The sequence below is a fragment of the Equus asinus genome, chromosome 6 (genome assembly GCF_041296235.1).
Source record: "Equus asinus isolate D_3611 breed Donkey chromosome 6, EquAss-T2T_v2, whole genome shotgun sequence".
NCBI classification, from domain to species: Eukaryota; Metazoa; Chordata; class Mammalia; order Perissodactyla; family Equidae; genus Equus; species Equus asinus.
Window position 1 is genome coordinate 17067151 of NC_091795.1, and position 17477 is coordinate 17084627.

At 46.5% G+C, this 17477-nt stretch overlaps 1 protein-coding gene across 3 annotated transcripts in view; it reads right to left on the reverse strand.

Annotated features, from left to right (window-relative positions):
- Window positions 1-16818: 16818 nt before the first annotated feature.
- Window positions 16819-17477, reverse strand: part of NCAPH (non-SMC condensin I complex subunit H) — a 33753-nt gene continuing 33094 nt past the window's right edge. For all 3 annotated transcript variants that reach the window (XM_044772897.2, XM_070511710.1, XM_070511711.1), the window contains one exon: window positions 16819-17265. In XM_044772897.2, the coding sequence (XP_044628832.2) occupies window positions 17158-17265 (108 nt within the window). In that variant the 3' untranslated portion in view covers window positions 16819-17157. The remainder of the gene's footprint in view (window positions 17266-17477) is intronic.

Here is a 17477-nt window from a genome sequence, read left to right on the forward strand (position 1 = left end):
TACGGCAAGAGCAAAAGGCCCTTGAGGTAAAGGTGCAACTTCCCTGCCCCTCCCAACTTGGCGTCTCCTTAAGGATTAAGCATCTTTCCTTAGGCCAGAAGCTGATTGCTGCGCTCACCTGTGACCACCCAGCTGGAGACAATAGACTTGCCTCCTGCTACGCCCATCAAGATAGCAGACCCACTACCTGCTGTGTCCATCAAGAGCTGTGCTGACAGGGCAATCTTGTGACTATTGTGGGAGGGACATTTCAATCATATGTGAAACACCCTGTTTGGGCGTATATAACCACTCTGTGCACCCCACTTCTTCGGTGCCCTTTCTTCCTTTGGGAAGAAAGACCCCGGGCCATGGTCCTCAGATTTCAGCTCAGAGAAAACTCACCCTAATTTTCATTTACAGATTGGTTATGGATTATTTTCGTTGACAAGACAAAAATCTATGTTTTGTTAAAACAATTTCCTATATTCAGAAAGAAAGAGGTCTCTTCTAAAATTTTTTGACTGTGTTGTTTGCTCTTGACTGTCTCTGTTGTCACTTTGAATGGATACCTGAGCATTGTTTAACAGTGAGTGTTGTTTCCTATTTGAACAAGTGTTTAAAAACTTTCGATATTTTTTGACAAGCTTCTCCCTCAAAAATATTCAAGTCCTGAATGAAGGCTTTCTTTTGACCTGGTAGATGGAAGAAGAATTTCTCTGAGGATTTTCAGAGGGCCCCTGAGACTTCTCAAAGAAATTTGCTCTCTCTTCCTATAAGGAGGAAAATACTAAACTAATTAGGCTTATTTGGTCTATTAAATCACATGGGAGCATTGTCAAATAAGTGATGATAAACTTTCTTAGTTGGTATTATGTGGGTGAATGTTATTAATATAGGTGTCTTAAAATTATATAACATTCCTAAAATTCTGATCTGTCCTGGTTATCAGTCATAATTCTATTTATTATCCAGAAGTGTTGTATGTCACAGAAGTAGCCAAGTTTCTTTGTCAATTGCCCTTTTGAGTCTTTGTCCATTTACAGATAGTTGCTGTTTTACTCTGATGCTTTTTGCTTTTGCAAATATGTTTCATCTCCAGAGAAATTCCTAGAAAGGATTCTGACACAAGGATTCTAAACTACAGGTTTCTGATAAGCTTTCAGATTGTAAAACTTAACTGGGTAAGAAATTATAGAATTCTAACGGAGAAACTGAGCTCATAGATCTGCTAACAGAAGATTAAGCTCAAGAACTGGTTATGCAGGGCTGAATGAACTGAGGATGATTATAATTTTTTTATGACTTTTGTTTGAAATATTGTTTTTGATGTGTTGTTTTGTTTTCTCAGATTTAAGGAAATCTTTTCTTTTATGCTAACTATGACTTACAGCAATTAGTGAAATTATACCTTTATGAGCAAAACTGAAACATTTATCTTTTTCTCCCTATCTGATCCCTCCAGAATTTGGAAACTCTTTGTGAGTGAGTATGGTTATTTCATGGCAATATAGTTATTTGCATAAGTTCAATAAGAATCTGTTCTCCTTATAACAGGACACATTTGTTATCTTACCAAAACTTTGACTGGAATGTCATGTTTGAGAGAAAGATACAGACTCAGATATGACAATACTGCCTTTGAGGAATAAGGTTGACTTTCTGGAAATAAAGCCACTTGGAAATATGGGCCTGGTACCTTGCTTTACAGAGAGAGATTCCAGCAATCTTACCTGGTAAGTAAGGAAGCTTGCATATCTGGCAGGTGCAATGAACCTCAAAATATTCTGGGGAATCTCAAGAAAGGAGAGAAAGTCACCCAAATCTAAGGTATTGCAGGCAAGGCCTGATGACACAAATCCTTGGCTTGGCTTTTCTGGCCTCAAGAGGTCTTTAAGGTTCAATCTGAGATTACTCATAAAAAATTCCAGCAAAGCAGATTTAAGAGCCTATATGATCAATTGCTATTCTTGCTGCACTTATGTAAATAATTGGGCCAAGTTTCTTGAAACTAAACTTATATTGCAAACCAATTAGTCTTAATTTGAATATCTTTGGTAAAAATGAGGGTCATTTTAGAGAGAAGAATTATGTTTCAGTGAAAAAACTATAATGCACATTTGTAGATATTAGATCCTAGTTCTGTTAATTGTCTTTGAGGCTTTTTCTACCTGTGAGCTGGACTGGATCCTGAATTCTTCTACTGAAATATCTGGTTACAAACCTCCAAACTAATGTTTTCAATTTTTACCTCATTTTCATCGGGAATCATTGAGAATTGAACATGCTCTTTTTCCTGAAGCCTTGCAAACTGAAGCTGAATGACTTGATAGAAACTTAAGAGAGATTCCTGTCTGTTGCTGTGTGAGCTGTAAGCCACTCAGAAAGATACCTGAATGCCCGATGACATCATCAGAGACCTTTCAAGCTGCAAAAAGATGCTTTGACTCTGACATCTAGAAGTCTTCTTGACTGCCTGCCCCCTGGACGCAGGAACTAACTTATAATTTGCTCCAACCATTAACCGTGTTACCTTGCTTCCAACATCACAAGGGAGAGAAAACCACGACTGCATTCTATTATTTAATTTGGTTTACAAATGGGTCTTACTTAAATGATAAGTGAGGATGTTATGCTGTCTAGCCTCAAGAATGCCTGCTACTTTCTGTTAACTCTGCTAACCCAGTAAAAGATTTCCTTCTACAGGCTCAAGAAATTGCCACGGAACAAGAGAAACAGATACGGCAGTCAAAAGGTATTTAATAAGGCTATTCCTGCTTAACTATCATTAAGGGCTCCTTGAGTAAATTTAGTCAGAGCTTCCATATGTAATAATGACAGCTTTTAGCCCCAAAGAAGAAGCACATATAGCTGAAAATATAGCCATACCAGTGGAGCACTGAACAAGCCCATCTGGCCTTAAAGAGAGGGAGATTGGCAAGAGGTTGTAACTCAGCCTGACTCCTTCCCTGCTTTTAAAGGAAACTCAGGGTGCAGTGTTTTAGCCATCCAGGCAGTAGCCAAGGCCAAAGATTTGTTCCACATAACCATTGAGTTCCATTAGGAGTCACTTGACACTGCTTTGAACAGATTGGTGGTTGCCAGAGGGGAAGAGATTCAGGGGACGGCAAAGGGGGTAAAGGGGCATATATGTATGGTGATGGATGGTAACTAGACTTTTGGTGGTGAACATGATGTGGTCTATATAGAAGTCGAAATATAATGATGCACACCTGAAATTTATGCAATGTTATCAACCAGTTACCTCAATTAAAAAAAGAAAGAACAAAGAGAAACTCATCAGTGCAGAAGACACTTAAATCTGCAGAACAAACCTCACTCTTGTTTTCCATTTGTCGACAAAAATAATCCATAACCAATCTATAAATGAAAATTTGGGTGAGTTTATTCTGAGCTTAAATCTTAGGATTATAACCCGGGAGAGTCTTTCCACAAAGGAACAGAACACTCCAAAGAAGTGGGGGTATAAGGGTGGTTATATACCCTCAAAGAGTATGTTTCACATATGATTGAAATGTCCCTTTTACAATAGCCACGAGGCTGCTCTGTCAGCACAGCGATTGATGGAAACGGCAGATAGGTCTGCTGTCTCAGTGAACGCCACAGGGTGGCAGGTGTGTTGCCTCGGGCTGGGGGAGTCACAGATGAGCGCTGCAATCGGTTCCCAGCCTAAAGAAAGATGCTTAATCTTTAAGGAGATGCCAACATTGGGAGGGGGAGAGAAGTTGCACCTTTATCTCAAGGGCCTTTTGCTCTTGCCATAGGGAATCTCTAAAGCAGATCTACAATGCATGCTCAACAGCCTCGGTCAGGCCCTTTTGGAAAGACAAGGTCAGGCCGAATTAAGTTTATACCAAATGGCTTCCTCATATATTCCAATATATCCTATTACTTGCCATTTTTATTTGTCACATTCTTTTCCTGGCCACTTCCCCATACTGGCCTCCTCTACACCCTTCTCTCTTTTGTCTATAGTTGAAGCCTGAGTTCTAAGCCATCTTGGAGAGTTACTCACTTTTCTCTGGGTATCTCCCATGTAGACATGAGGTACACATGTCAATAAAATTCTGTTGGTTTTTCTCTTGTTGCAAAGTTCCCAGCAGAGAACTTAGAAGAGTAGAGGGAAAATTATTTTTTCCTCCCCGACGGCCCCTTCTGGGGGTTTAGCCCAGGGCAGTGATGGGCCTGTCTTTTAGGACTCGTGCTAGCCTCTAACTTTTCTGTGCTCCTCTCCTCCTTTCCTCCTTCTCTCCCACTCAGATAATTTGTGTCTCCTTCACAGCAGGGGGCGGGGGGGGGGGGGAGTTGCTGCTCCAGTTCAGAACCCAAGAATGAGCTGCTTTTATTTCTCTTTGCATTTCTCCTATAACAATACCACTTTGAGGACAAGAGCCAAAGGCCTAGTTTAGGTGGGGCGTGTGACGTGATAAGAAAACAAGAGAGGGACTTTGACTGGATTGAGGTGGGTGGTGGGCCCAAGTCCATCAATTTATTCCCTAAAATCTGATGCTCACTAGTTCCAAGTGCTGGGTGCCAGGAGGCACTCGCCCAGGGGACACTCAGACCCAGGAGACAGGAGGAGGTTTAAGGAAGTAAGTGGATAGGGAATGGGGCAGTGTCTGAGACTTGCGGACAAGCAAGGAATTCCACTGTTGAGACCACAGTCCCTTTGACCGTTCACTTGGGTTTGACAGGGAAGCCTAATCTTAGCACTCACTTCCTGTGATGCCGTAAGGATTCGTATAGCTGCTAGATAACATGTGTTACAATTTTAGAGCCTGAGAAAATGTTGTCAACATATTCAAGGTAGCAACTCAAGATGGGACAAAATTTTTTACAAAGATATCCTGGAGAAATTAGAATCAAGCTAGTACCTAAGTCTAGGGGACTATCCTTGCAAATGTCATGTGTTAACATTCAGGAGCAAGTCGGACAGCAGCACGCAGCCCAGGGCAGAGGCGCACACTGGAAACTGGGAAAGCAGAGCTTGGATCAGGCGGGGCCATCCTTGAGAGCAAGAGGAGAGGACGAAAAACGAGAGGGCCGGACTCCGGGAGGCCAAGTTGAGGCCAGTGCCAGCCTAGCTGGGAGCCCACAGATTCTCAGTGCCCAGCAGGAGGGGCTGGTCTGGGTCAGCTGAGCAGAGAGGAACAAGTGTGCCTTGGGAGGCATCGGGCAGGACCCCTGAGGGCAAGGCCTGCTTGGTGGGTGCTGGGTACAAGGGTGGCTGCATCGCATTCAGGAAAGCAAAGAAGAGACCCTTGTTCCAGCCTCGTGCGTCCTTTCAGACAACCTTTGAATTACAGCTTGAGAGAGACTGGGGGGCATGGATCCTTTCAGCCAGCGTGAGGGTGCTGACGTTACAGGTCTTACTTAGTGCCCTGGGCCACTCTGTGGGAGCTGGCCCCTGCCATTTGGCACTGAATGAGTCTGAAGCATGAAAGGCACGCTCTTTCCTGGCTGGTACACTGGGGCCGTTGTTTTCAATAGACGAAAACCGTGCCAGCTGGAAGAGGTCCATTCAACCCCAATGTTTACACACGAGGGCCAGAGCGACAGGAAGTGACTTGCCCACGTCACAGAACGAGCTGGTGGCAGAGCCAAGGCTTTACTGATGGATCTCAGCTCACAGACCCAGACAGTGACCTCCACTCTGCATCAAGACAATTTTCAATGTCTGTCCCAAATGGACACTTGGGTTGCTGCCACCTTTTGACAACTGTGAACAATGTTGCAATGAATATGGATGTACAAATATCTCTTGGAGACTTTGCTTTCAATTCTTCAGGGTATATAGTGTCAGGGAGGAAGAACTATTCCTCTGCCCTCTAGGTTCTTCTGGCTGGTCTGAGGACTAAATTGACATGAGACAGAATAACAGGAGAAAATCAAACAGAGTTTAATAATATGTATACATGGGAGAAACCCAGGAAAACTCAGAAACTTGCCAAAATTGCTGAAGCCCTCACCTTAGGAGGTGGAAAAACAAATGTTTGACAAACAAATGTTTGCTGGGCCATCTGTAGACAATATGACAAGAGAGAGAGAGAGAGCATACTTCATTAAAAATTAGCTTAGCAAGGATCCTCCCAGTCTATCACACCCAGACGTATCTATGTTGATGGCCTGTCCTGGGGACAGTCCTTTTATCTTAAATTGTTTTAGGCAGTGAGGGGGAAAGATCAAAGTTTCCTTCAGAGTCTTTTGTCCTTAAAAATACTCAAGCCAAAGAGATATTTTGGAGTGGCCCATTCTGATCCCCCACAGTCCCCAGAAGTGGAATTTCTGGGTCATACGGTAGTTCTATTTTTAACTTTTTGAGGAAACTCCATACTGCTTTCCACAGCGGCTGCACCAATTTACATTCCCACTGACAGGGCAAAAGAGTTCCAGTTTCTCCACATCCTCGCCAACACTTATTTTCTGTGTTTTTTTCATAGTAGCCACCCTAATGGGTGTGAGGCGGTTCCCTTTTTATAAAGACACCGGTCTCTGGATTAGGGCCGCCTAATGACCTCATCTTAACTTGATCGTCAGCAAAGATCCTGTTTCCACGTGAGGTCACAGTAACAGATACTGGGGGTAAGGACTTCAACATCCCATAATTCAACCCATAACACATACATTCATATATACAGAAATATAATTTATATTTGGTTTTTTACAGAAATAGTATTCTTTTTTACAACTTTTTTTTTGATGTAACAGTATGTCTTGGAAGTCTTTCCACCTCAAGATATTCTTTTTAGCTGTTGCTTATTAGTACATGGTATGTACTAATATTTCAAACACCACTATAAAGAACGCTCTTTACAAGCCTCTCTGTGCATCTGGGTGAGTATATCGCTAAAATAAAGATCTAGAAACATAATTGTCAGGTTAGAGGTTATGTGTGTTTACATATATGTGTGTATATATATATTTTCTTTTTTCTTAAAGATTGTCACCTGAGCTAACATCTGTTGCCAATGTTCTTTTTTTTCGTTTTTCTCCCCAAAGCCCCCCAGTACATAGTTAGTATATTCTGGTTGTAGGTCCTTCTGGCTCTGCTATGTGGGATGCTGCCTCAACATGGCCTGATGAGCAGTGGCGTGTCTTGTGCCCAGGATCCGAACCTGCGAAACCCTGAGCTGCCAAAGTGGAGTGCGTGAACTTAACCACTCAGCCACGGGGCCGGCCCCCACATTTATATTATAAAATATCTCCTGCCAAATTGTCTGCCAAAAAGGCTATGCCAATTGATACTTCCACCAGCCGTGGGAGGAGAGAACTGGTTTCCCCACGATCTTGCAAACCCTTGACATTATCTGTCGTTCCCCTCAGTCTGGTCCCCTTGCTGCACTGATTGCCTTTCCCTGACTGCCTGTGACGTTGAGCATCTTCTCACCTGCTCTTGGTACGTCCTCTGCGGTGAACTGCCTGTGTGTATCTGTGTCAGTGAGGATGAGATTCAGCTGCACTTAACGGAAAGCACGTTACAGTGGTTCGAACACATACGTGTTTGTTTTATTTTCACATCAAAGAAATCCTAACATAGGTGGTGGAGGGCTGGCCCGGCAGCTCCATGTCACTAGGGTCCTGGACTCCCTCTGTCTTTCTATACCTTCTGCATCCTTAGGATGTGGCTTCCACTCTCAAGCTTGCCTCATGGTCCCATGGTCACCTCACACCCACAATCTAGACTGTGGAAAGGACAGGCTCTTTTAAAGAACATGTCTATCAGTCCCACTGAAGTGTCATTGGCCAGAACTGAGTCACATGACCCCACCTAGGTACAAGGAGTCTAGCTGGGCACACTGCCAGAGTCCTGTCACTGAGGAAGAAGGGGGCTGAGTGAAGGGTACAGCAGTCAGTGCCACAGCATCCTGTCCCATCTTTCACAGTGTGAGGAAACTGGGAAGGGTTGTGGCTGTGCTGGATCAGGGCCTGGTGGGTAATGGCAGATGACAAGCAAGAGGCTCTTGCTTTCCACTTCTGACAGCACCCCCTTCAGCTCTCAGGAGCAGAGTTCTTTCCAGCAGTAGCAGATGCTAGTGGGGTTCCCAGCACCCCAGTGATGAGCAAGGCTGCCAGGGGGAGGGGTGGAGGAGAGTGGCCCCTGGGAGAACCCGGTACCCTGAGTTACAGGGTGTGCCTACTGAGAACAGCCCACGTGGTCCCAGAGCCCACCCTCTGGGCTGGGTGGAGGGTGGGCTTAGACTAGAGTAGGGGCAGAAAGAAAGAAGCAGGAGGGAATGTGGGTGGTGCCAATCAGGAGTCCTAGGTGTCCTTCTCAGTCCTGCCACCAATGTTTTGTGTGGCCGTGGGTGACTCATCTGTCAAGTGGGGACACACCCACCCTACCTGCCCCCGAGAGGAGAAGCCAACAAGGTCAGTTCTTTGAGAGCAGATAGGAATCGTCGCGCAGCCGGGAGTGATTCATATCATGGGTGCCCTCTTAGAGCAGGCAGGGGGCCCGTGAGGGGGGCTTTGGCGATAATCAGCAGATCTTCCTCTGGCTCACATGGGTGGGGCCTGGTGGATCTGTAGGGCCATAGGACCTCCCCTCGCCTCGCCCCTACTAAAGCCCAGCTGCTGGAGAAACCAGAAGCCAAGAAGCTGAGTAGCCCGGATGCAGCACACAGGTGGAGCTGAGCGAGCGCTACGTGTGTACTGGGGAAGGAGCAGGCAGAAAGGAGGGTTGGGAAGGAACAGGGAGGCTGCCATCCCTGGGCCTTAGTCAGCTCGGGCTGCCAGAACAAGGTACCACTGACTGGGGGCTTAAACAACAAAAATTCTCTCACAGCTCAGGAGGCTAGAAGTTTGAGGTCAAGGAGTTGGCCGGTCGGCTTCTTCCAAGGCCTCTCTCCTTGGCTTGCAGAGGCGTCTTCATGTTCACATGGTGTCCCCCTCTACATGCGTCTGTGTCCAAATGAGAACACTCGTCACATTGGATTAGGGCCCACCCCAAGGACCCCATTTTGACTTAATTACCTCTTTAAAGATGCTATTCCCAAGTGCAGTCACATTCTGAGGTACTGGGGGTTATCCCTTCAACCTGAGTTCTTTTTAGGGGGACACAATTCAGCCTCTAATACCCTCCATCCAATATCTACCCTTTAGTCCATCTATCTATATGTCTAACCGTCTGTACTGGATGGAATAGTGTCCCCCCCTCAAATTCATGTCCACCCAGAACCTCAGAATGTGACCTTATTTGGCAATAGGGTCTTTAAAGATGTAATTAATGTGAGGCTCAAGATGCGATCACACTGCCTTAGGGTGGTCCCTAAATCCAATGACAGTCTCCTTATAAGAGGAAAGGGCATACAGAGAAGGTGATGTGAAGATGCAGGCACAGACTGGAGTGATACAGCTACAAGCCAAGGAAGGATTCTTCCCCAGACACTCGAGAGGGAGCATGACCCTGACAGCACCTTGGTTTTGGACTTCTGGCCTCCAGGACTGTGAGTGAATAAATTTTTGTTGTGTTAAGCCCCCAAATTTGTATGGAAGCCCCTGGAAACTACTACACCATCTATTCATCTATGTCACCCACCCACCCATCACCCATCCATGCAGTCATCCATGCATCATCCTCCCATCCATCCGTCATCCACCCATCCATTTTAACCCATCCATTCAACCTGGCTCCGGCCCTGGACAAGCCCACTGTGTACAGGGGCTAAGGGCTGGACATGGTGCTGTGGGAGCCCTGAGAATAAGTCTCAGGGCTGGAGAAGATGGGGGCCGGGCTCATCAAGGAGGGGCCATCTGAGATGGGCTTTGAAGGGAGAGTAGGACTGTGTCACACTGAGAAAGTAGGAAAGGCTGTGGTATGCAGAAGGAATGGTGTGAGCAGAGCAGAAGCAGGCAGGTGTCTGGTCCTGGGGTGACCTGCTGTTTGTACATATGTCTGTCCCTCTACTGGAGTGACCTCTTTGATTGCAGGGTCCTCCCCAGAGCCTAAGTTGGTGCTCAGTATGAGAGCGAGAGGCCCTCCAACGGGAGGAGCTAGGAGCTGCAGGGCAGAGCTGCTGCACCGCCGAGATGTGGTGATGCAGATGGCATCATCAACAAAGGTGCCCTGCCCAGCGAGGCCAGTGGGGGCTTGAGGATCTCCCCAGAGGCGGCGTTTGTGGCAGCGGTCTTTGGGAACATGGGGCTGAGGAGAACCTGCGAGACTGTGGAGGTGTCTGAAGTCCCGGGGATGCCTTCACCAGATGGAGCCTCTGAGGTTGTGGAGGGGTGGATGGCACAAGGCACGGGTGGAGCACCTTGCAGCCCACAGCCCACAACAGCTGCTGCCCGGGCCTTGAGAAAGTCTTCTCAGAAGCACAGAGTATAAGACAGAGTGGAGAAGAGAAAGCAGGAGAAGCTGGAAGGGAAACCCAGAAGAATGGAGCAGAGCAGGTTGAGCTTATTGTTGGAGCAGAAGTGAAAATTAAAAATTGGGTTGATCTAGGGTTGAAAAGATGAGGGAAGAGTGCAGCAGATAGGAGAGGGAAGGAGGCCATGCATGGGGATGGGAATCCCCAATGCCCAAGGGTGGCATCACCGGGGCCACACCTATCCACCCCCTCTCTCCATGCCTTTGCTCCTGCCGTCAGCTGGCAACACCCTGCGGCGTCTCTGCCCTGCAAAGGCCAACAGGCCATCTCTCCCTCGCAGCCTCCCTGGCCTCACCTTCAAGTCAGCTATGGGACATTTACCAGCATATCACTGAAAGTAGGTAAACAAATATAAATAAATACTATTTCACACAAAGTAGTAAGGAAGAAAGGATTCTAGAAATCCTTAGAGACCTAACCTGTGCTGGCTGAGTAACTGTCTCTCAGCTCCAAACCTGCCTTCCGTTCTCTGCCCGGTAATGCTGAGTCTGGCACTCTGCAAACACCTTTTCTGCCTTGCCGGCCGCTCTCGGTTAGGTTATGCCACAGGAGGTGGGGGTGGGTGGTGTGGTGGTGGATGGATTTGAGGGAGATGCGGGGTGGGAGAAAAAGGGACTTGCGCTCTCTTGTCCGCATTCTGATCCTGCGGGCACCTCCCAGCAGCATCTCTGCACCCCGGCAGCGGCAGTTCCTTCCATAGCAGCAGTTTGCAGACTTTCCAACACTCAGAACCAGCGTCGCTGTGTCCCCGGGAAGACACTAGCACCAGCTGAACAGCGCCCCTCCTCAGGGGTCAGTTTCTGCTCTGCGGAGCCATCTTCGGAGTCTCCAAGTTTTTCTCTTGGTTCCCTTTGTTTCCCGTGGGTCTCCTTACCTGAGGCTCAGGCTCTCTTCTTATCCGTTCAGTATCAACTCTACATACCTAGTAAACAATTCTTACTACAAGTGCTCTGTTCCTATCACAGGTTTCTGTCTCCTGTCTAGACTCTTGCTGACACACTCCTGTCTCTATTTTACATAGGAGGTGACTGAGACCCAGACGGACAATTTTAAGACAATACCGTGAATTCAGTGCTTACTTAACCCTAAGAATAGAGAAACTGCTTCCCAAACTGGGCTTCCATTTGGACAGAGGGCAGCAAATTCTCTTGTGTTTTTGCCAAGGACATCTGCTGATATCACAGAGCTCCTCAGCCCCACTGGATTCATTTCTTTCCACAGTGGTCACACTTCCTCCTGGCACACAGGGAACGTCTGCAGGTGCCTGCTGTCTTCCCATTTATCTGTTTTCCTGCCGTGATCGCTCCTTCAGCAAGAAGAGGGAGGGCAGCTCCGATGGCCTCGCCTTTCCTTCCAGAGCATCTCCCTGTCCTCAGGTTCTGCAATATTTATAACTCCTGAGGAACTGTCACCAGATCCCACTTTGGGAAAACCGATTGTAAGCAAAGTCCACTCATCCTCATCCAGGGAAAACTATCTCCAGCAAAATTTTTTCTGTTAGGAAAAAGTACTCTGGGCTTGGACTCAGAAAACTGGCAAGTCTGCCCCATGAGCCTCCAGACAAGCAGGGAAATTTGGGAGACTGTTGCTTCCTTCCTGGAGAAATGAAATAAGGTTGTTTAGCAGAGTTCCAGAAGGAACCTTGCCAGCCAACTAGCCCCAAAGAACAAAGGAAGTTTATCTTCATTGGAAACACGACCACCACTGCCCACTGCGGCTCCAGAGTCTGAACTGTCATCGCCGAGATGGGCCAGAGTGAACGGTGTTGAGATACGAACCTCTGAGAGGCGCTGCGAGGCCTACAGCAGTGTGCCACTGAGATACAAACGTGGTATTGCCCCATTAAATCTGACCAAGGGTTTTTCTCTGATTTGAGGATTTTCTCACGTGAACATCTTACTAAGGTATACAAATGAAATCACAGCCTTGATTTCATAAATCGTTTTTACTGAAAAGAATAGAGTGTGATGAACTCAGGGCTGTCGGAAGAATCCAGGGGAAGAGTTTGCTTCTCCAGTGGGATGTTGACAGCACGCCCAGCACCTCGGACATGCAAATGAGCAAACGGAAGCTCTTCTTTGCTTTTTCACTAAACAGATCATCGCTGGGAAACAGGACTCTGGCCTGGAGACCAGGATCCTGGAGGCCCAGTCTTGCAGAGCAGCCAGTGTGCAGCAAATGCCAGTAGGAAGCAACAAGTTTCCTACTTGCCTCAGCAGGGCGCTAAGAGAATACTGTATCTGTAAGATTACTGGAGAAGCTCCTGCAGTAGCTACCACTTTATGCTTGTACAACGTCAGCTTCCCCAAGGCACTCCTACACACATTAGGCCTGCAATATGTAGGGATGATGATGCCTATCTGACAAGTGAGGAAAGTGAGGCTTGGGGTCTGGTCCAACATCCACCACTAGGTACTTTCAGAGCTACATCTCCTGACACACACACGCATACCCCCAGTCCTGTGTCCTACGGTTGTTCACTAATTGGCACATTTCGTTTTCTCGGTTTCACAAAGGGTTTGTTTATTCATTCAACACATACTTACAGAGTACCTACTGTGCTCTTTTAGGAGCTGATCCAGAAGGCAAGGTCTCTCCCCTCAGGGAGCCGACATCCTGGAGTTGGATACATTCCAGGCTGAGGTCACTTCAGAGAGCAGTGAGGGCCATGCAGAGTGTGAGGTGACGGAGGGACTCGAGGGCCACTTCAGGAGGTCAGGAAAGACCACTCTGAGGAAGTGACATTAAGATGCCACTTTCTCAGCGACCTTTTCTGACCTCCCAAAGTGGCCAACTGGAGATCTGGGAGCACAGCAGTCCACACAGAGAGAACAGCAAGTGGAAACAGGCTCGATTTGCTCCCGGGACAGATAAAGAGGTCAGTGTGCGGGAGGATGATGTCATTCGGGAGGCAGACTCGGGAGGGGAGGGGCGGGGCAGCAGGGTCAGCCGCAGACAGGGAGGTGATGGAGGTCAACAGGCGTTTGCATTCTATCTGAATGCAGGGGGAAGTACACAAAAAAAATGACAAAAACTATGAAGAAAGGAGGCAGGAGTGACCTTCGGGTCATGGCAGAGGGGTGAAGTGAGCATGGAAACCCCCAAGAGGCCAACAGTAAAATATTGGATTAAAAAAAATACTTAAAAGACACTGGGAAGCAGACAGAAACCAGAAGAGAAGTTTAATTAAAAACAAAACAAACAACAACACAACTGCAACTGGAAAGGGTAAGTAAGCATTGCCAGTTTGTGGTTTATCGGCCCAAGGGTGCTGCCCAATGCCCACGGCTCTGGCCGTGGAAAACAGTGACGGGAGAAAGCACGGCTTTATTGGCTAAAGACACCAGAGCTCAGAGTCCAGGGCTGGGTAAGCAGTTGGAAGTGTAAAGGGAGGAAATCCTGGCAGTGTGAGACCCTCAGAAGGAAGAGGACACAAACTCTGAGCATAAGCTGCCTCCCTCAGCTGACGGTTCAATGAGGGACCTGGTGAGGCGTCTGCTCAAGACAGAGCTATGCAGAGAGCGAGCTGTGAGTCGACGCTTCTTTTCTGAGTACATTCCCCACCCACGTGCATCTTGTGTGGCAAAAACCTGAAGCTGGATGGGCAGAAGGACAGAGCCCAGAGGGGGCAGAGCAGCTGGAGGATGGGGGAATACCACCCTAGCAAGGAAGTCACGGAGAGGATGAGCTCCATCTCTGCCCAAATCCTTGGCCGACCATCAAATGTTGCAGGCAGAAGGCAGACATATGGAAGCAGGCCTTGCAAGCCTCAGTGGGCAGCCACAGAATGCCTATCAATAACTGCCTACCACAGGGGCCTCAAAGTTTACAGTTGGAATCCAGGCAAACTGCTTACCAGAAGAACATGACAGCATCCAGTCACTACAACATTTTACCTACAATATCCGATTTTCAGCCAAAAATTACTAAACACGTAAAGAAACAGGAATATATAACCTATATTCAGGAAAAAGAGCAATCAATAGAAATTGATGCTAAGGATGTTGGATTTAGCAAAGATGTCAGTGTAGCTATTATAAATACGTTGAAAGAATTAAAAAGACCTTCAAATAATTGAAGGAAAAGAAACAATCAATGAAGAAATAAGGAATCTCAAAAGAGAAAAACTACCTTAACACAGAAATCCTATAGCTGAAAATTATAATAACTGAAATAAAAGTTTTGCTATATGGGCTCAAGAGCAGATTGGAGATGGCAGAAAAAAGAATCAACTTGAAGAGAAATCGATAGAAATTACCTGAGTATAGGGAAAAAAAGATTGAAGAGAAATGAATACACATCGTCAGCTTTCAGGGAAATGCAAATTAAAACCATAATGAGATACCACTTCACACCCACTTGGATGGCTGCAAGATACAATAACTATTGGCAAAGATGTGGAGAAATTGGACCACTTATTTGGACACTGCTGGTGGGATGTCAAATGGGTGCAGCCACTTTGGGAAACAGTAAGGCAGTTCCTCAAAAGGTTACACTGAGTTACCATATGACCCTGCACTTCCATTCTTAAATATATATCCAAAAGAATTAAGAACACGTCCACACAAAAACTTGTCATGATTGTTTATAGCAGCATTATTCACAGTAGCCAAAAAGTGGAAACAATTTAAATGTCCAGCAATTAAGGAATGGATAAACAAAATGTGGTCTATCCATAAATGGAATATTATTCAGCCATTAAAAGGAATGGGGTAGGGGCCAGCCCTGTGGCTGAGTGGTTAAGTTTGTGAGCTCCACTTCGGCAGCCCAGGGTTTCGCTGGTTCGGATCCTGGGGGCGGACATGGCACCGCTCCTCAGGCCATGCTGAGGCAGCGTCCCACATGCCAGAACTAGAAGGACCCACAGCTAAAATATACAACTATGTACTGGGGGGATTTGGGGAGAAAAAGCAGGGGGGACAAAAAAAGATTGGCAACAGGTGTTAGCTCAGGTGCCAATCTTAAAAAAGAAAAAAAGGAATGGGGTACTGATGCATGCTACAACATGGATAAACTTCGAAAACATTATGCTCAGTGACAGAAGCTAGACACAAAAGACCACATATTGTACTAAGATTCCATTCGTGTGAGATGTCCAGAAAAGGCAAATCTAGAGAGACAGAAAGTAGGTTAGTGGTTGCCTTCTCTCCCAACCCCTCATCCTGCTGCCTAGAATTTGGACATGATGGCTGGATTCCAGCAGCCACATTGTAACGCAAGAATGGTTACACACAGGGATGGCAGAGAAGAGAGCTGGAATGGTCCTTGGTCTCTTAGATTTCAGGGAACTGCCATACTAGCCTTGGACTACCTTCTTCCCAATGTATTTTATATGAAATAAACTATCTTGCATAGCTACTTACATTATATGCAGCCAAACGAATTCTGACAGAGCAACCACATAAATGAGGGGGAGAGGTTTAGGATAAACAGGGTGGAGGGGAGAGGGGAGTTCACTGAAGAAACTGGTACCACCCTCGCCAGTGTTATCAGCAGCTCAGGCCCAGCCCAGATCCCACTATAGAGAAGTGTCTGGACTGAGAGACGGAGGGGACTTGGCCAGGTCTACTCCCAGGAAAGAGGGGACCAGCACTCACCTGGCCTGGGGAAAGGTGCTGGGGGCTTCAGTCTCAGCAGGACAGGATGTGGATTCTCACTCGGCATCACCGCTTTTCCTACTAATGCATGTTCACAAGTCTAACCCTCTCAATATAGCAGAGCGGGTAAGATTTTGGACACGGTTTGGAAAGCACATTCCCAAGGGGAAGGGATTATTTTTTGTTTTGTGTTTTTGGCTTCAGAGCAAGTTCTTTATTGTCAGGAGTAAATGCTAATTACATATTTCACTGCTCTGCCCTAACATCCAAGATCTCTATTTACCCAATGAATGGGGACAGGATGTTCTAGCAGAGACCCAGGACCTGCCCAAGACAGAATCACTTGGATCAGCATCTACACGTCCTGAGCCTATGATCTGAGCAGCATAAGCACAGTAGCTAAGAACCAAGACTCTAGACACAGATTTCCTGATTCAAGGCCAAGCCCTTGACAGTTAGCTGTCTGCCCTTATGCAAGTGACTTTACCTTTGTGTACCTGTTTCTCCTCTGAAAATGGGAGTGATAATATGTTCCTCATAGGGATGCTGAGGAGGCTAAATGAAGTAATCCAGAGGGTAGTTAGTAGCCACTTAATAAATGTTAGCAATTTTTACTACCATTGTCCTCCAGCAGAATTCATAGGCCCAATGGACCAATCTCAAAATCGGAATCTCCAGCCAGTGAATTCTCTCCTCCCGTCTGCTACAAGACGAGTCATCTCAGCCGCCAAGCACTTCCTGCCTTCTACCGACATGTGGGTGTCCTGTCCAGCTAACAAGACTGCATCTCCCTGAGCACAAGGACCGGGTCTAACACTTATCTAGTGGGCACTCAAATATTTTGCCAAGCGTATTTTTCCACGATTTTATTTTTAAGCATTATACATACATCTATAAGTGCACTATGATATACTTTATGTACATGGATTAGGTGGCTGCTACAGGATAAGTGCCTCCTGGGACATGATCTTCTACGAGAGTAAGGTGTGGAGGAAAACAGATCAACTCAGGAGATGAAAACTAGACATGGATACAAAGAATGGACACAATATCCTCACCCTCTCCTCCCTCCTAGGTGGTCACCCCAAGACAGAAGACATTAGTTGAGGACAGACAGAGGCACTTGGGCGGTGGCCACAGCCTCGCCACGTGCCCTAGACACTACGACACCCAGAGTGGAGACGTCCCGGTCACTGAACAGGTGAAGTGGCCCCTGCTGCCGCCTGCTTACTGGAGGACTCATCCTCTTGCCTCACAAAGACGTCAGAAAGATCCTTGTTTCCTTCCAGCTCTAGATTCTGAAGAAAGATCAAACACACGTGAACTTTGGTACACTGAGAACACCAGAATCAAAACAAATTCTAATCAAGGTAGCAAAGTAGTGACTACAAGAATGAGGTTTGTTCCAAGATTACAAGCAAAATTATGTCACAGCAAATATCATTTGCATGATAAAGCTGGTTCCAAATCCTTGCCAACCACAGGGCAAAAAACCCAAAAAGCAAGCCTT